The sequence below is a fragment of the Phoxinus phoxinus genome, assembly GCF_949152265.1.
Source record: "Phoxinus phoxinus genome assembly, chromosome: 13".
NCBI lineage: Eukaryota > Metazoa > Chordata > Actinopteri > Cypriniformes > Leuciscidae > Phoxinus > Phoxinus phoxinus.
The window spans coordinates 6,894,953-6,915,579 of record NC_136888.1 but is presented as its reverse complement, the minus strand read 5'-3'; the positions used below and the strand labels follow the sequence as shown (position 1 = coordinate 6,915,579).

At 37.1% G+C, this 20,627-nt stretch overlaps 1 protein-coding gene across 8 annotated transcripts in view; it reads right to left on the bottom strand.

Annotated features, from left to right (window-relative positions):
- Nucleotides 1–20,627, bottom strand: part of LOC307009106 (connector enhancer of kinase suppressor of ras 3-like) — an 80,864-nt gene that overhangs the window by 22,268 nt on the left and 37,969 nt on the right. For 6 of the 8 annotated variants that reach the window (XR_013799957.1, XR_013799958.1, XR_013799959.1 and 3 more), the window contains exons 7-15: nt 17,660–17,719; nt 13,449–13,517; nt 13,012–13,158; nt 12,161–12,285; nt 9,822–10,003; nt 9,427–9,513; nt 5,463–5,716; nt 2,410–2,447; nt 1,893–1,938 (exon numbers count right to left, since the gene is read on the bottom strand). Coding sequence is in view for 4 of the 8 variants with exons in the window: in XM_079632553.1 (XP_079488679.1) it covers nt 1,893–1,938; nt 2,410–2,447; nt 5,463–5,716; nt 9,427–9,513; nt 9,822–10,003; nt 12,161–12,285; nt 13,012–13,158; nt 13,449–13,517; nt 17,660–17,719 (1,008 nt within the window). In the remaining 4 variants the exon portion in view is untranslated. The remainder of the gene's footprint in view (nt 1–1,892; nt 1,939–2,409; nt 2,448–5,462; nt 5,717–9,426; nt 9,514–9,821; nt 10,004–12,160; nt 12,286–13,011; nt 13,159–13,448; nt 13,518–17,659; nt 17,720–20,627) is intronic. The other 2 variants (XM_079632554.1, XM_079632556.1) reach the window with 1 other exon arrangement.

The window sequence follows — 20,627 nt, the reverse complement described above, 5'->3', positions numbered from 1 at the left end:
ACAGGGCGTGCTCGGGATCGGTCCTGTTATCAATCCCGGGATGTGTTTTCATTCACACAAAAGGTACTATAGCAATTATGGCAGTTCTCCGAGATCAACGCTATGAAGGCAATGAGTGTCACATTGTCTGGTTGTGTTTCCCTGGTTTATCACTAGAGGTCCTCGTTCTCATGGTGTCTTTCACATTAGACTACAATTCCCAGCATTCTGTTCTGTCACTTATCTGATTATTGCACTCAGCTGTTTCCCGTCACCTTGTTAGTTCTGTGTGTATATATGCCCTGTCTGTGTTAGTGTTTGTTACGGTGTCCTTGTTTAATGTCCCCACACTTCGGAATTCATTTTGTGTTTCCTGGTCTGTGTATGTTCTTGTCTTTTGGATTGCTTACATGGTATTTGACCCCTGCCTGGACTGATCGTGAGTAAGGATTACCCAATAAATATCATTGCATTTGGATCTCTCTCTCCTGTGTGTGTTCCGTGACAATGAGAAGGTGCCAAAATGGATATTGCCAAGTAAGACATGTTCCTGGATCAACATATTTTGTTAATCCTGGAACAACATTCCTGTCCGAAAATTTAGTCCTAACCATATCCCTACCCCTAAACCTAACCCTACCCATAACTTACCCCTAAAATCAGAGGGATTACCCTGGTTGTAAGCCTAAACTTGACATAAACTGTAAACTTCCCTTAAATCTGATTGGTTGATTGGAATGTTGTTCCAGGATCAACAAAGATGTTGATCCAGGAACATGTTGTAGGCTACTTGGGGAAATCACTTTCACCCAGCAGATGATTGGTTGCACTTGTATCTATTTACATTAGAATGTACTGCAAATTTTCTAAAGAACACAAGAGTCCATTTCTTAAAAAGCCAAGCAGAAATAAGTTAGGCTATACATTCTCTCAACTTGCAGTGCGTCAGGCTTGTCAGGAAAGACATTGAGAACACACACAAACATATCATACTTCATCAATAGTGGTTCACTTCTGTGATTTAGTATGATTGCGTTCACATCAGCAGAAAACCGTATCTGAGTTCACATATATCATACCCCAGACCTCCCTGTTAGGCGGACTCGGGTCCGGTTTGACGGTTCGCACTCGCACAGCATTCACATCATCCAAATGAACCAAACTCTTGAGGTTAATCGGTTAAATATCTTTCCATGTTGCGGTGCGGTGCAGTTCACCATCTGAGATCACTTCATGAAATATGATAACATAGCATATGCTTGTTATATTAACATTGGCAAGCATATAGAAACAGAAGTATATTTGACCATGCTCTTCATGGTTTATGAAAACTAGGCACTCAGTTGAGGATCACTCTGCACAGAAGGCAGAGTAACATCCACAGAACTTTTCCATTGCACAAAATATTCTTTGTAGTGGAAAGAGATTGGAAATGTTCACTGAAAGGTTCTTTGGGGAACCAAATGATGAAAACACTGTAAAATCCCCCCATTTTGAAACCTTTATTTTTAAGTGTGAATGTACAACAGATGAATATCTGTCAGAGTTCAGAAAAATTTAAGTTCACTTTGTAGGTTCAAGATAAAATATGGTTGAATGTAACTGAAATTGGCTGTCCTACACTGTGTTTTGCATGCGGATTAGAGAACGGTTTGGATAAACATGCATTGTGCATGGATTTTGGAATACCATGACTGCATGAGTTTATTAGCCTGAGTGAGTTTGGACATGTTTAATATAAACCCAGATACAAATATTTTGAAAACTGTAGTGTTCAGATATTCCCACATATGACGTTAAAATAATTCACTTGTCTGCACAGATTTTCAGCTTTCTATGTGCAAACTAAACAGATTCTGGCAAACTGGTAAGGTTGCAGTAAAAAGAAAAGCATGTACAGATGTGGTTCTTACCGCTTGAGAGAACGACCAGGATCGCATGGCACTGTTGCTGTACCTGCTGGGGAGACGATGAGGGATTTAATACAGGAACAGGCATGGCAAAATAAACTCTACATCTGAAGCTTAAACAAGCATGAGGTTATATCAAGTTAAAATCACTATCCTGGGTTGGTACAGTTGGCCTAGAGACATTTAAAAGTATGGTTTTTTTTTTACAATTATGAAAGATATCATATACTGTCTGAGAAAATGTATAATAATCAACCTTCACATATATAATGGTCACTGTTCAAGATCTTGGTGTTGTCTCTTTCTTTCGGCCCATGGGGAATTGAAACCATGTCACCACACTATTGCATGCTACAAATATACATGACGGATCAGCAAGGCCAAAGAGCATATCGCATCCTAACAGGAAGAGCTGATAACTACTGAGCATTCACTATTTGAGCTATGATTCTTTCTGCGCTTTTGTCCTGGAGTGACTGTGAAGCTGGGATAGACGCTGCTCATTTAGTTCTGCACCCACCTGTTGATGAATGCGTTGTTGGAGACCCAGTCAGGATCCTGTGCCAGGACATAAAGGACAGTTAATAGATGATTCAACAAGCCCATCCTTACTGACCTTTCTGTGCATTTAAAACTTTTCAACATCTTAAACATTCAGTTTCTGCTGAACAATGAGTTCTTGTAGAAGCGGATGACCACCCTTTACAGGTTACAGTTTTTTGCTGACTAATTATCTATATATTTATACATTATGTATATATATCAATCAATCAGATAAAAAGTTTAAGACAAGTTTCTTGGCAAAAAGTGTTATTCACATGCATCATAAAACATGCCTTATATTTATTTGTGAATAATATAATTTAATAACATAATTTAATAATTCAAAGAGAATAATTCCATGCAAAGCTAGAGGACATTGATTGTTACTTTGCTCAGCAAAGATCAATGCATTTCTTCAATAAAAGTACATTTCATTGAGTGTTTTGCCAAAAAGCAATTTTAGTTTTGTGAAAAAGGGTAATGCAGCAAATATGGGAAAATGGAAAAGGTCAGAATGAATGTTAGGGAAAATTAGGGGAAAATTGAATTGATAGATAAAAGGCAGAGAACAAAACAAGTTAGACTGTAAAACCTTAATGTACTGTAAAAGGAAAGGAACAGAGAAAATGTGCAAGAAGTTACCATGCCACACAATTATTATCTTTTTAAGATCAGTACGTCTTGGACAAATGTCACAAAAAATGTGTTTTGTCAGGAACATAATTTTGGCTGATTTCATAAACCTTTACAATACTATATTACATCATGCGTCACTAATGAAAACCCTTCTGCTTTTTACGGGTAATCTGTGTTTGTTTCGGGTGGGTTTGTAACGTGCTTTAGTTCCCTTTCCTAGTTTTCAGTTCGTTTCTATGGTTTCTCATTGATTTAATGATCATGTACATCTGCCATTCATTTCATTGACTGGTTTGTTTGTATTTAAATTATGTTTCTTTCAGTTCATTGTCCTGTTCTCGTCAGGTTTGGTTATTCTGTTCTGTTTTGTGTGTGTTTTGTTTTGAGTTTTGTTATTAATAAATCTTACTGCTGTGATTAGATCTGTTTCTCATATTTATTTGCACCCGACGCTGACACTGCTTATAGATCTTCTTTTATTATAGAGTTAAATCTGTAGTAAATGCCAAAGTATTACATGTTACTGACGTAACAGACAAATGATGCAATAATAATAATAATGCATAATTCAATGAAGACAATACAAAAATATCTGGAATAGCAACTTTAATGGAGAGAAGCAACTAATGTGGTACAAAATGTAAATGTGGTTCAAAACTCTGTGAATAACAAAAGATTGGATAGTTAATAGTGCATGATCCAGATATGGCAAAATACTGATATAAAACTCAGCATTCAAAAAAATAATTACCGCTGAATTTTTTATTTATTTATATGGTGTTTATAAAAGTTTTGTTTTTGGTTAATTCTTTCTCTATTTTTTTAAGCTGTGCTATTTTTCCTCAGCAAATAGAATTGAATATCTGCATTGCTATAAAGCATAGATTTTACAACAACAAGCGAGGACAGCTGTCAAAACGGATTCACCCTTAAAGGGATAGTTCACCCAAAAACGAATAGTGATAGTTCACCATTGATTTCCAAAGTTTGGAAACAAAAATACTATGGAAGTCAATGGGGCCCATCAACTGTTTGATTCCCATATTCTTCAAAAAAAATTTTTTTGTGTTCAGTAGAAATTCAGTAGTACATGTTTGGAACAACTTGAGGGTGAGTAAATGATGACAGAATATAAATTTTTGGTTGAACTATCCTTTTAATTTAAAACGTTATTATTAACCTTATTACTTTCTTTATTCTGTGGTACCCAAAATGTGATTTTTTTTTTTAATAATGTCTGAGCTGCTCTTTTAAATACCAAAAAATTAAATAAAAAGAAATAAAATATTGTAATATTCCAAGTCTTCTAAAGCTTGTGGATTTTTGGAGCTTGACAGGTATGCAGCATCCATTTTTGTAAAGTAAAAGTTTAACAGAAAAGTTTAAACAACCAGCAAAACATTCATTTTTGTTAACCATGGAAGAAAGAAAATAATACATATTTCTAATGACACAGAAATGTAAATGACATCAGGATTTTAATGAAAAATAAGAAAAATGTTTTTACAAAAAACGTTTTCAACATGCAATAAGCATTTGAAAAAAATACTGTCAATATAGTATAACCATGTTATGTTCCACAAAAGCAAGGCACACCACCACAAATTCAAAAAAAAATATAAAAAACTGATTTTTACTTTGGTCTAATGTAATGATAAAAACAAAACCAAAACAAAAACTCTCAAAATAATTTACTCACAACTCATATTCCTAACACATAAAGGAGAAAACACAATTTAACCATGATGAAACTCATAGAAACTTTGGGGAAAAAAAAGGTAGCTCAACCCTCCAATTACATCTATTGAAGGTTACACATCAAAAGCAAAAGACAAGAGAAACTACGTGATTTGTTTCTCTGATTAGATATTAGTTGTGACTAAACAGTTTGGAAAGACATGGGGGTTTAGCAGAACTGGAAAAAATGACTGGAAAGCGCTTTTTCTTTTCTTTTTCTACCAGATTCATTTTTACCAATGTAAAAGTACCACTGTTACACTTTGATACATAATTTCATAGATACCACTGTGGAAATAGCTGAGGTAGATATACATTTTCAAATGGCATCATATACAAATTAATACTGTGGCATACATGTAAATTGTTTCTGAAAAGACAACTGAGCAGACCAGAGATAATGTATCTCATTTCCCCCCACACGTGTTTCCAAACATACATTTCTGAGGTTAAATTCTAGTCGTTTTAGACACATTAAGGCAATCTAGTCAAGTAGCAATATAGGCAAATAGGAGGCACAAAGAAATATCCCGAGAAAAGGAGAGTGAAAGCATGAAAAAGGACATGAGAAAAGAGTCACCGCACACAGCTGGACAAAGGGAGAAGGGCAAGCTGGCGTTAGTGAGTCAATAGCTTAAGCCGTGTGATCCAACTGACCAGTAGCGAGGGCTCCGCGGGAGGCCGTTTGGGGGAGGACGTCATGGGGGTCTTTTTGACTAAGTCCTCCTGATAAGGAATGGTGGCGCTGTTGTGCAGATCTGCACTGCCGAGGAATCGGCTGTTCCGCGAGTAGTCCATCCCGTAAGCGGGTCTTTCGGCTGTGAACTTATACGGCGAGCCCGGGCCCGAGGCCTCCTCAGCGATAGTTGGTATTCGCTCGTTGCTAAGGTATCTGTACGGAAGATCTTCACCTACAACAGAAGATTAAAAAAATTTACCAATGTTTTAAAACAAATTCATGTTTCAAACAATCATTTGGTATGTACACATTTTTATTATTTCATCTGCAAATGTGAAATCCACTGTTTGCAGTTAATTTTTCTTGAAATCTTTGTAATGTGATTCCTGAATCCTGTGAGTGGAGTTTTGCTTTTTATGAAAAGTGATTTTCATATACACTATGAAAATCAAAAAATGGGGTTGGTATGATTTTTTTATGTTTTTGAAAGAAATCTCTTATGCTCACAAATGCTGCATTTATTTAATCAAATATACAGTAAAAACGACTAAGAAAACAACTATGGAAAGCAGCATTTATTTTGTAAGAATATAAAAGCTTTTACAGTCACTTTTGATCATCCTTGCTGAATAAAAGTGTCAATTTAAGAAAATAAATAAAGTATACATATTTTGTAGATGTTTTTCTTAAGCAGCTTACAGATGTTACAGTCTATGGGTTGTAGGACAACACATGTGTACAGTAGGTAATGTATGTATTAGTTGCTATGGTGTTTGATTAGCCTTCATATGTTTTACCTGTCTTGTAGGTAAAACATGATCTAATAATGTTTTACAACATTAACATTATGTAAAAATTATCTTTTTACCTTTTGTGTATTTAAGCCTTCTTCTGTTTTCACTCCTGGTTGGTTATAGTCTTAGCACTTCAGCTGTTAAGCTGTATCGGTCAGCTTTTGCTCATTATTCCAGTGTTTTCAAGGTACATTCATGCCATGTAGTAATTACCGTAGCGTAAAGTGTAAAAAGCCTTCACGTACTTGTAGAACTTGTAATTACAACGTGTAAACTCGTCATTTTCTGAGAGCTACGCCCTGGCCGCTGTGCCACCTGACCACTGCAGATTTAAGATGTGTCGGACTTGAAGCGGCGCTGTGCGGAGCGATCGGTGTATCGGCACATCAAAGTACCGCGAGCACGATTCCAAAGCATACAGAGCTTTATTTATTTAGGCTTGGTTTGTAGAGAATCACATGCGCACATATATTCCAACGCACATAACTATAGAATTAATATTAATTCTTGATGCACACGTGAGCACCATCAGTGTTTCTCACAGGTTCGCGTTTAAAGTCTGTGTAGAGAGAACGGTGTCGTCTTAGCGGCCCCTAATTTAATAACAAATGATCCTTTCAACGAAAGTGAATCAATCAAAACTAACCTTAACTGGAAAATAACATTATTCAAGAACCGCTATAAAGCCAACACAATCTGTTACCTTAAATTAAACTTTACTACTGTAAAGCCGCTTTGAAACAATCTACATTGTTAAAAGCGCTATATAAATGAAGATGACTTGACTTACGGTAATTACAACATGGCTTGAATGTAGCAATAGCTCCACATGCTTTCGAATCGAACCTATTTTTTCCCCTCTTTTTTTCTTGGTTCTCTTTGTCCCATTTGTCATCTTTTCACCAGCTAAGAACTTATCAAATGTGTAAAGGAATCAAAGCAGCACCATGAATTCCTCCATTACACACACAAATGAAGATCTGCTGCAAGAAGACGCGATTCTGATGCCTGTACCGAACAGTAATGGGACAGCAACATCGCTCCTATGATGAGAAGCTTGAGCCTTCTGTCCTTTTTAGCAGAGGTGGACAAAGTACACAACTTCCTTACAGGAGTAAAAGTACAGATACTACTGGTCAAATATTACTCCGTTACAAGTAAAAGTTGTAAAGACCGATTTTTACTTAAGTTAAAGTACAGAAGTATTCATTTTTAAAAGTACTTAAGTATAAAAGTAAATGTCAATGCATTGTTTTATTATTGATGCATTGTTCATTGTAATAGCCAAATTACAGTACCTTATGCCTCTGAATCTCTGCCTGCCTTCCGTCATATCAATATCACATTTATTTCCATAACACAGTTCCAGTCCAGTGAATAAGTCACTCAATAACGTCCACAATGGTTTCGGAACCCAAATGGCTGTTCCCAGTTTTTTGACCTTTTGTATGAATATGTTAGCCTTACTGTTATCTATAAGCTAGTGTGCTCCAAAACAATGACAAAATTCACATTTAGAAGACCAAACCCAACGTTGAAAATTAAAATCATGTTGATGTCAGAATCCACTGTCAGATTGTTGTTGATCTCCAACGTTGGACAGACGTTGTATTGTGGTTGAAAATCGGTTGACGTCAGAAACCAACATCAGTCGAGTTCTGACGTCAACCAGACTTTCATTTACAACCAAAATCATCCCTGACGTTACTACTTTCTACTCAAGGACCTTGACAGAAATGTAGTGGAGTAAAAAGTACGATATTTGTCTGTGAGGTACCGAGTGTCACCCCAAGTACTGGGATGTGTAGGCTCACTGGCGTTTAGATGGTGGAGGTGGAAAAAGACGCTTACCAGAGCTCAATTGTTCCAAAAAATAGAATAAAGTTTATTTATATATTTAACTCAAAAAGTCAAGAAAACAAAATAAAGAAATAAATTAAAGAAGTACAACGTTTCTAGCTTTCTCCCAAAAATACAGCAAACACTTAGTACATAGCCTCACAGCAAGCTAGTACCTACCCTCACTCTCCTGTAATGCACAATGAGGCCCTCTTAAGTAGGCCAAAGCATCCTGGGCTAATTGGACCATACCAACCATCAGGGTATTATCTTTAGCCTAAGGCCATAAATAAGCTATAAACTAAGTAGAAAATAAACATAATATCAGGTTCTTATGAAATCATCATATCACAAACTACATATATAACATTTCCACCACCTATTCACACCATACGTAAACATACAAGACATTACTACAAACAAACTCCCCTGTGAACCATGCTCTGCACCCTCTGCCGTGGGACGCGGAGAAATACTGCCCCTATAGCGGCGCGCGCATCCGTATACGAGCAGTCGAACCGGACCGGGAAGCAGGAAATGCGTGAGTGGCAATATGTATGAAGTAAACAGGAATTTTAGACAGAAATAGGGAGTAAAATGGAACATGAACTAGTGGGTACCGCACTATATCATGGAGGTGGTAAAGTATGAAGTCATAAGCAGTGACAAATGAGTTTTTCCTGTTGTGAATCATATTACGGACTAACCGCGCTACATACAAATGAACGCGAATGCGTTAATGGCGCCTAGCCCCGCGCCAGCCTTCCCTTAAACACAATTAGCCTGCACAATGTATAATTTCTTTTATCAAGGATGTATAGGTGTATGTGCATGTGTACAACAGTCCAGAGTCTCTCCCGCTCTCGCGGGTAACGCCATTCACAGTCACTGCGGGGGTGCGCAACAGTGAGAAGTGAAGTTCACTTTCTCACATTGTCTTTCAAATGTAGTGAAGTTTCCAGAAAAAATAATACTCAAGTAAAGTACAGATACTCAAAAAGTGTACTTAAGTACAGTACTTAAGTAAATGTACTATGTTACTGTCCACCTCTGCTTTTTAGGTTCTTATCTTGTGACATCACATCCTGTTTTTAGGTTTGGGTGGCAGTGTTCAGACTTATTTAAATGAACCGCACTAACAGAGCAATCACACCAGAGTTCGTTTTAATTCAGCCAAACCTGCCAAGTGTGAACACACACAAGTTCTCCAGTAAAAAACCCTCAAATTCTCTGTCTGTCACAGAGGCCCGTGAAGTGGCTTAACTGGATTAGTTAATGTGGCACGTTTTTTTGAGAAGGTGTTCTGTACCTTTCCGTCCTTGAGCCCATGGCTTCGCATACAGGTCTCCCACGCTCAAACAAGTATCCACTGGCATAGACAGAGGTCGCTGTTTACCTGTGTGTATATTCAGGAAAAACATACAATTACAGACACACTCACTGAAAACAAGAGGACCTGGCATGCCAAAGGAAATCTTTAATTTAAGATACACTGCAATGATGATCTATTAGAACGGCATCCACTCTAGTGATTATAAGCTTAAAATCTTCTCAGTATATTATAATACAGTGTGATGAAGTAGTGTTGTGTCTTAGTCCAATAAAGCACCTTGGTCAGCATCTTATAAAAATAAAATGTGACATTTGACAATGATGAAAATCATAAAATCAAACAATGGTTTACTGTAAATCTGAAATACTGACCATGTGATGAGGATCTTCCTCTCGGACGCATCTGCACGTTGACCTCAAGCGGGTGAACAGACATTTTGTCGTAGTCTGCAATCGTGAAGCGCCGGTGGCTCTCCAGGTCCAGGAAGGAGTTTGGGGACTCGGAGCCTTTAGGTCTGGCACTGACGCTGCTGTATGAGCCATTGCGTACTTCCCTACAACAGCAGACGTGTATTTAATCAGCAGGAACAATCAAACAATGTAGTTACTCTAATTTCAGAAATACAGAGCCTGGAAAAGTCAGAAATCTACAGAAAAGTACTACATTGGTACCAAGTGATGGAATCCGATGTTAGTTTAGGGCTGTCACGATTCCTCGGTTAAATTCGAGTATACTCACATTTAACCGAGGAATCGTGAGTTCGTCAAGTATACTTGATTTTTTTTTAAATCCGGCAAAATACTGGAAGTGGCACATTCCACAGATGAGAATCCATGAACCACATTATTAGATCGTTCTCTAAGGCTGCATAATATATTTAAAACCATTTAAGAATTCTAATATAGCATTGTGCTATTGTGAAATCACAAAGGCTGTGATTCAATTAAATAAATATATGCACTGCGGTTTTCAGCGCAACGCTTTCATTATTCTCAGAGCGGCTCCATTCACAGTAAATGCTGCTCCACAGTCATGAGCTGCATTTGGGGACGCATATAAAGACTGACGCGCTCTGTGTTTCATAGTGAAGTGTTGCACTGTTATCATTTATGTGTGTGGAGAGCGTCTCAGCAACTCGGTTAAACTCCATCTCTGCTGTGAGTTTGGGTAACATTCATCTGGAAAAGCAACGTGAGCCATTCCACCAGATTTGTAATGTAAATCATTTATAAACCTCTGCCAACACAGGAGAATACAATAATGTTTCTGAATATGTGAACTGTTGTTCATTGCAATTTCAAAATAAAAGTTAAACCCTCTCTCTGAGTTTAACATGTTTTGGTGTCCACATGTTCTTGTTCAAGAAATTACCGTAGCCGTAGCATTTCTATCGTAAAGAATATTCAAGATTAATTGGACATTTGAATTCAATGTTGGTTGGCCAGTTTTAAACAAGGATTTGATCATGCTGTAAAGCAGGGATGGGCAACTTCGGTCCTGGAGGGCAACTGCCCTGAAGAGTTTATGCTGCGTTCACGGCACGCCATGTCGTAATTACAGTAAATAAGAGATGCCAACACATGACGCTGTACTTGGAGCTGTTTACATCCTTGGATTCAGATTTAAATGTTTCTCTTGCATTATTAACTCCAAAATAAATCTGCAGTGGCCCCGTGGTACAAGGCTTAGCTTTCTGAAAGTGACTTTTCTACGCAAATTAAGTTCTACGATCACATGAATGCTTTTTACAAGTCAGAATAGTTACGACATGGCGTAAACACACCTTTAGCTCAACCCTTATCAAACACACCTGAACAAGTTCATTAAGGTGTTCAGGATTACTGAACAGCAAGTTGAGTTTTTAATAGGGCTGGAGCTGAACTCTGCAGGACAGCGGCACTCAGGGACCGACGTTGCTCATCTCTGCTGTAAAGTGTAACAACAACAACAACAACCGCCAGGCTGTTGGCGCCCTTTGAATGGTTTTTGTTATAATACGTAATGGTCATAAGTCGATTATGTTTATATAATGTATATTACATAATACAAGCAATTTAACAGTCTAGTTCAAAAAGACCATATGATTATTTGCTTTTGATACTTTATTTGAACCAATTATTTTTGTCAAGTCACCTTTATTTATGTAGCGCTTTTTACAATACAGATTGTTTCAAAGCAGCTTTACAGAGATAACAGGAAAACAATGCAACAAAGTTTGTTTCTAGAAGAAAATAGCGTCATAGTCCAGCTTAAGTTCAGTGATGGTTAATTTTTGTTGTAAAAAAAGTTATTAATTTTGTTCATTAATATATATATATATATATATATATACTGGGTCCAGCTCAGTTCAGTTCTCATATAATTGTGTCAATGCAGGCAGATCAATAATATTGTTCAATATTCGTTTTAAAACGAAGAAGGCCTTGTGTCCTTTTATATATTAAGTCATTTTATATATGTATTTAAAGTAATTTTAAAGGCTATTGTTCAAAGGATATTTATTAATTTTTTTGGGGTTGTAACAAAAATATACATATACTCGATTAATCGTCAAAATAATCAACCGATTACTTGATTACCAAAATAATCGTTAGTGACAGCCCTAAATACCATTATACTCTGGAATGTTTTCTATAATCAAAACACCAAGGTATTTGAATGCTACATGTTACAAGAGAATAACTGATGGAGGTTTCCGCTTGAGGCTCACCGTGGAGTGTAAGGCACTGAGGGAGGTGGAGGGAGGTACAGGTCCTGTATGGCAGGCTTGTCCTTTCTACTGCACAGTTTGGCAGATTCGGCTGGTGACTGACTCTTACTAGGAGAGGTGGAGCTCTGCAGAACATGAGGAAAACCTTTCGTAAAACATCTCTTCACAAAATAAAAAGGCACATATCATCAAGACATAACTAAATGGAGTAACAAATAAAACACTGATATATCAATGTAGCAACATTTGTTCAAACAAAATACTTAATATGATGTGTTAGGAAACAAATGTATTATATGTATACAGTATAATATAATGATTAATTAGATATTTTTCTAATTATAATGAACAATAGATCAACTGGTCAAACAATATTAGACATTTAAGTGTGACTCCAAAATCTTTTTGAGACCACTGTATAAACCGAAACATGGCACATACACCCAATTGTTGTATTTGATTTGTAGATTTATAAACAACTGAGCCCCGCACATGACATGCAATCAAAAAAGGATCATGTGACACTGAAGATCAGTGTTGTTCACAATACATTACGTTTTAAAATATATTCAAATAGAAAGCAGTTCCTTTAAATTGTAATAATATTTCACAATATTACTATTTTTACTGTATTTTTGATCAAATAAATGCAGTCTTTGTGAGCAAAAGAGACTTTAAAAAAAACATTAAACTTTTAGACCAGCAGTGTATATATGTGGTCATATAGTATAAAATTAATATTTCATGCATGTTTTCTTTGATTATTATTTTTACCATTAGAAAACACAATTCAGTTCACTTCTATGATCATGTGAGTGTTGTTGACTGTTAATGCGTTATGAATGACACACCTGAGGCACGGGCGGTTTCCAGCGCATGTTTTTGAGAGGTGCTGGGGTAAATCCTGAGGTTCCTGTGGGTCTTTTCTTTAAAATAAGTACTACACGTTTAGGGTCCTCTCTCAGCTTGGCCACCAGGTTCTTCAGCTGCCAACCCACCTGCAGCAAACAAGCACAAGCCCTTAAGAGCAATACTGAAAATAATTCTGCTAAGGCTTTTCAGATTATCATAGGCACGATAATAGCAACGTCATAGGCACAGTCCCGCAGAGAACGCACTTCTGAACATAAATTTTGCACAAATACGACTAATCGTGAAGAAATTGAACCAATATAGCAGACGGGGTGGAGAGAAAAAATTAAAAACAATGAAAAACAAAAAGGGTTTATTTTAATAGAAAATACCATTGTACAATACAAAAAACTTGTGCATATATAGAAGTGCTTACCACTGTCTGCTGGTTGACCTGGATGACCTCATCTCCAGCGTGGATCTTGTGTGTCAAATCTGCTGGAGACTGAGGGGACACTGTAGTATAAGTATTTGGTTTCCTTTAAATATTCACATTTCTGTCAAAACCATTTGTAAATTTTGTGAACAACACGCAATACCTAGCCCCTCATTAAATATATAAATAATAAAAAAAGATTGCTTAAAAAAATGGGTTAAAATCGCCTCTTTTTTAATTACCAATGAATTAAATCAAATGTTTAGTGCCGGCCAGATTGGTTGAGTTCATGTTTTGGGTTCATAAATAGGCATCACCACAAACAGAAATAAATGCACAACATATACATGCACATAAAAGAAAACATGAAATACCAAGTAAGAGCATGTCTTCTAAACAACAGTGTGCATTATATGAACACATGCTATACAAAGTTCTCAAATCCAATTATCAAAACTGTTGCTAGGCATAACTTGTTTTTACATATTTCTAAAATGATCAACCTAGTGTTAATTTTTCCAAAAGTTATTGGAATTACTATTAGGAATTTCACCGTTTTAATTTTTGAGAGAAGTTTCTTGTTTTATCAGTTTTTATTATGTAGACAGAGATTGTTAATGATGAGGTACAGTAAAATCATGCATATGGGTGTGAAAGTGCAAAAATTCTGATGAAAAAAAGTATTATTTTGAGCAAAATTATCTTTATCATGCAGCATGACAAAAAATGTGACTAAGTTTTCATTGACTAAAACTATACTAAAATGCTCAGACATTTAGTCGACTAAAACAGGACTAAACAAAAACAGGACAAGGTTGACTAAATATGATAAAACTAAGTACATTTGATAATAAATAAATAAATAAATAGCTGACAAAATGAACACTAGATGCACCACAAGTGAGTCGCACATCACAGCTGTGTTTTCAGTGTGTCGCTGTTCAAGGGCTGCACGCAAAACAAACACACAACACACACCTGTGTAGTTCACTAACAAATGACTTTTATGAGCTGTTGTTTTTAATAAATTGTCCAAAAGGTTTTGAGAACAGGTTTGACTCAGTCAAGCTTTAGTTGATTTGTAATAAAAATAAACTATACCATGACAATAAAGTGAATGTCAGTGTGATTAACAATCTGAAATGAATCATCAATTGGGGCGTATGAATCATCACTTGTTGAGCGGTGGGAATTTAGCTTCGGAGCAGAAGCGTTGCGCAATTTTGACATTGTCTAGAATGTCTGTTATTGAACAGGTCACAAAAAGTCATGGGATGTGCATGCTTAAAGCAATGAATAATAATAAAATAAAAAGACTAAATTAAAGGGATAGTTCATCCAAAAATGAAAATTCATTATTTACTCAGCCTCATGTTGTTCCAAACCCGTAAGACTTTCGTTCATCTTCAGAACACAAATGAAGATGAAATCTGAGAGCTTTCTGTCCCTCTATTGACCGCTACGCAACTACAACTTTGACGCTTCAAAAAGTTCATAAAGAGATCATAAAACTAATCCAGATCACTTTATATAAAGAACAGATTGAATTTAGGCCTTCATTTCACATATAAACATTGATCAGCGAACATGAACAGAAGCTCAACCGAACGTGCTTGACACACACCTCTTGCAGAAGCTCAAACGTGCTGCGTAACATGAGAATGAACCTCATTGGTTCTTGCAGAAGCTCAAACGTGCTGCGTAACACGAGAATGAACCTCATTGGTTCTTGCAGAAGCTCAAACGTGCTGCGTAACACGAGAATGAACCTCATTGGTTCTCACACATCAAGTGAACATGCTTGAGCTCCCGTTTGCCACCACTGATGTGTGCGTTGATCAATGTTTATTTGTGAATAAAAGCCTCAATTAAATCTGTTCATCATATAAAGCAATCGGGTTAAGAAAATGTGGACTAAACTCCTCAAATCATATGGATTAGTTTTACAATCTCTTTATGAACTTTTTGAAGCGTCAAATTGTCAATGGAGGGACAGAAAGCTCTCAGAATTCAATCTTAATTTGTGTTCAGAAGATGAACGAAATTCTTAGGGGTTTGGAACGAAATGAGTGTGAGTAATTTCATTTTCATTTTCGGGTGAACTATCCATTAACATCATCATGCTCAATATTTACTACTTGTGATCTTCAATGACGCCTAGCATGTAAATCTAGACATCCATCTCTTCTTTGCAGAGACGGTACAGAACCTGAATCGATGAATATATGGATAACACTATCAAAATTACAAATAACAGAAGCATCTCCCATCTTTTCTTCAATGCTGTTTAAAAAATTTTTTAACAGCTTTATATGAATTTAATCGAAATACTTTAAGGGCACTTTCACACTAGCACTTTTGGTGCGCACCCGGGATCGAATGACATCAGAGTTTGGTTCTTTTGGATGATGTGAACGCTGTCTTCCGAACTGGGGTGCGCACCCGCGAACCGTACTCGAGTCCGCTTAAAAAGGGTGGTCTGGGGTACGGTTCATGTGAACTCCAGTACGGTTCGCTGCTGATATGAACGCAATCGTACCAAATCGCGGAAGTGAACCACTATTGCAACCCGATCACACTAAAGGCGTCTCTATAGCACGCAGTGTGTTTATCGTGCAATTTATACGCGAAAATTTGTTTTTACGTGCATAGGATACGCATGGGTTGGTTAGGGTAGATTTAGTAGTGGTGTGGGGTGCGTGTGTATTATACGTTTGGGTAGAATTAATGGTGTGGGGTGCGTGTGTATTATACGTTTGGGTAGAATTAATGGTGTGTGGTGCGTGTGTATTATACGTTTGGGTAGAATTAATGGTGTGTGGTGCGTGTGTATTATACGTTTGGGTAGAATTAAAGGGATAGTTCACTTTAAAATTAAAATTCTGTCATCATTTACTCACCCTCAAGTTGTTTCAAACCTGTATTAATTTATTTCTTCTGCTGAACACAAAGAAAGATATTTTGAAGAATGTCGGTAACCAAACAGTAGTCTGTACCCATTGACTTCCATAGTAGGAAAAAAAAATACTATGGAAGTCAATGAGTACAGTCTACTGTTTGGTTACCGACATTCTTCAAAATATCTTTCTTTGTGTTCAGCAGAAGAAATAAATTAATACAGTTTTGAAACAACTTGAGGGTGAGTAAATGATGACAGAATTTTAATTTTAAAGTGAACTATCCCTTTAATGGTGTGTGGTGCATGTGTATTATATGTTTGGGTAGAATTAATGGTGTGGGGTGGGTGTGTATTACACGCAATGAAGTGCGTATCAAATGCACGCAAAAACTGCGTATCATATCTGCGTAAAAACAAATTTTCGCGTATAGATTGCACGATAAACACAATGCGTGCTATAGACATGCATTTACGTGAGAACAGTAATGTGGTCGACAGGACAGTCGTCAGTGCGTGTGTGTGTGTGTGTCCTTGAAGAAAAGCAGGATTGACGCACTGCAAGCAGAGTGATGATTTATGATTGCCTGTTGCCTCCGCAAAAATGGTCTTCGGCGGACAGCCCGCTGTCTTTGGAACGATTTTAGTACTTTTGCGGCAGACAGCCACAAGTGTGTTTCTGTATCTTTTCTTTGAAAACAAAACCAAAGGTTTAAAAAAAAGAAGAACAAATGTGAAGCGAGCAATTCTATCCATTTTGACGCCTTTTCATTCATAGCGGCGCCGGTTACCAAGCAACAAGATTACGCGCCAGCTGCAGCTTGATGACGCAAGCGTACCGCGGTTTAGATACAAATTATATAATGTGGCCGGTGGAGGGGAGAGTAATCCAACTCGGGTTCGGAACAGGCAATCGAACCAAGTGTGAAAGCACCCTAAGAATCCATGGACATTTTGAAAATTGTTCACAAACCTCTGAAATGACATTTATGCACGCGGAAGACTAAGATTAAAGTGGCTTGTATTGCATTCAAGATATAGATTTTACAGTATCGGTTCATTCATTCCCAGAAATGCAATCCAATTAAAAAAAGAATATGTAAACTTGACATGTATGGCAATTTTCTTACTGAGAAAGTACAATTCCTGTGCGCCATCTGGAGCCCTAACAAACACTGTTCAGTCTGCAATCTAAAAGAAGCCCCATCTATTTCTGAGTTTGTTCATTTAGACTGGCTAAATTTATCTCAGCCATTGGCATCAAAAAGCGAACAGTGATGAATCAAATGCTTTTGTCATTAGAGCCCTTACTCACATGTTCAGTGGTGCCAGTGATGACGTGAAGCCCATCGTAGGTGGATTTGATGTACATGCCCTGAGTAACAGGAAGATAGGGAGAGAAAACATGAAAAACAACAGAAATAGAGAGTTGTTGGCAGTATATACAGTTGGCAGACAGGAACCTGCAAACAACCAGAGAAAATAGAAGTCTGACTCATATTCTATGCGCTAGTTTCATTTTCTGACGACAACTGGTTTTACTTAGCTGGTCCAAGCCGGCCATTTGACATCAAACCGTTAGGGACAAAGTCAGGAACACCACCTCGGTTATGCTGGTAGACCATCTTGGACCAGCAATAAAAAAGTACCAGAAAGTTAATCTGAATTTCCTCTGATTGGCCAATCATAAGCTCAATAGAAACGTGTGATTGGTTAGAATGCTCCACAGTGCAAAACCATTCAAAATAAATCTGATACAACGTGATCAGCTCTAATGTAATGCCGCGATCAACACTTTTCATTTCTTTTTCACATTTCACTTTAATTGGAACTGCCGTAACAGTCTAACAGTTAATCGTAACAGTTTAATTGTGCAGGTGCATTTTTTTCCTCTACATTTTGGCAGCTTTTTTGCCCCAAGCCCTCGTTAAGTTTTGAAAGTTCAATGATGCCTGGAGTCACTTTGATAATGAAAATATAGTTAAGATGTACAGAGTAAATCTGTCATACACATGACATTATAATCAGGGGTGCACATAACTTTTTCAGTGAGTTACTCAGGTGAGCACCAGGAGATGGTGTTTGGTACTCACCCCATATGTAGCGTGGCCATAGCTGTCAATCATGATGTCACATTCCCGCTTTTATAGCATAAAATAACGAACTAAAACCAAACTTATACAAAAAAACGAACACTTAAATTTACATCAGCGTGAAAAAAACAACCTAAAATTATAATGTTAGTTGATTGTTCAGATTTATTTATTTGTATAAATTAAATATAATTAATCCTTATTAAAGATATTAAAGAGAAGTGAATTTTCTCTTTTTATTTTGTTGTTTGATCAATATTAAGTGTACAGAAGGCATTAGGTTTATTACGCACTGTCACTTTAAAGAGGCTATATGCGTTTTTCTGAAATTTAAACTCGCGACTGACACCTGTGGCCAAAAAACAGAACTGCTCTTCCTTTCTGCTCGCTCTCTCAGCGCGCGTTTGTACGTGCACACTTCACAAGTCATCTGCTGCAAGGAGGTCAACATTATGTTTACAGAGGTAAGAACAATCAAATACATATATTGTTTGAGATAAGTGTTCTGAGTTATCTGAAACGTTTAACATGACACATCCGCAGACAGCGCGGGAAAAATCCGACCCGACAGAAAATAGGAAAAATAGGATACAGGCTTATAGGTGCACCCACTGTGAGCAGACAAGGTGTCAGTATGCTCATCAGGTGATGTTTGAGTCATAAATGGTAAAATAAAAAGGCTATTGCTACGTTTATTTTTTGGGGAAAGTTCCATATAGCCCCTTTAAGACCGAGTGTGCAGATCATGTTGCACTGATGCACTGTACGTTCTGTAAAGACATAATCGACTGTGTTTACGTGAATACTCTCCAGAACGGACATTTAGACATAATGTTGTGTGTATTTGTCCAGTCAGACGCGAAAGAGAGCTCAATTCAGTCCTTGCGCGCTGTATAGCTGTAACGTTAGCTGTCTGTGTGCTGGACAGCACGCTTCGGGTCGTGTGTGTGTTCGCACAGAAAAACATACCGGATAAAGCTATCTTTCGCGTCGTCACTCTTCAGATCTATCCATATGTCTGCTCTTCTCTTTCTCCCAGACGTTACATTTTTTTAACGATTTGAGACGTGCATCAAGCGCATGCCAACTCGTGCCGCCGGTAGATCAGCACGGTACAATTCAAATGTGAGCATCTTCCACAAACGCGAATCAGTTCTGACTGGATCTCTTCCCCAATCATAACATTTCCGTCTAGTTTTTATTCGTTGACGAAAATATCAATACATTTAGTGGTCGTCATTTAAACTGGGTTTTTATGTAGTTATCGTCTCGTTTTCGTCTGTGAAAAAAATTAAATGAACACTGCCTAGGTTGCATTGATTTTGGCAACAGTTACCTTCCATTGCACACTGAGTCCGAAACTTTCGTCCGTCATAAAAAAAATCGAAACGGGTTCGATTTTCTGCGTTTTTCGCATCCGTAACAAGCAGTTTGAATGGTGCTTTGACAGTTCAGAGCCACCGAATCACGAATACGAAAAAACGCATACGAAAATTTCGGACTCAGTGTGCAATGGCCTTTAAAGTACGCAAAGGCGCGCAGTAACATCAAGCATTACGCATTCCTGATTTTTGTCGCGCATGCGTACCTGCGTACCAGTTATGTGCACCCCTGATTATAATGAGAAGAACGATATAGTAATAACATTTTGCTAATTATTTGTGCTTTAGTTGCCCTTGTTTTAGCGTGCTGTTGCTAGAAGAGTGCGAATCCATGCCACTATTGTGCTTTTGTGCAGATTAAAGCTCTAATATTGAGTTTAATGGGATATTTCCCCCAGAAATTACAATTCTGTCATCATTTACTCTCCCTCAATTTGTTCCAAACCTGTATGCAGTTCTTTCTTCTGATGAATAAGAAGATATTTTCAGTATTTCAGGAACCAAACAGTTGATCAGCCTTCCATAGTTTTCCAGAATTTTTTTGGGGGGTGAACTATCCCTTTAAGTTGTTTAAGTTATATGTATGTATTTGACTAGAATGCAACCGTTCAAGTTCACTTATGCATTTGTGTCATTTTGTGTAGATGTATAGAATTTGTAATATTGTGTTTTGAATATATATCTGAATAATCGTATTAGATAATCTAGAATTATTAGTTTGATGGAAATTTACCAGTATATATTATTGAACTATTTAAAAATGTACTTTATTTTAAACAATCCTATTCCTTTCAGATCTTTCTAATAA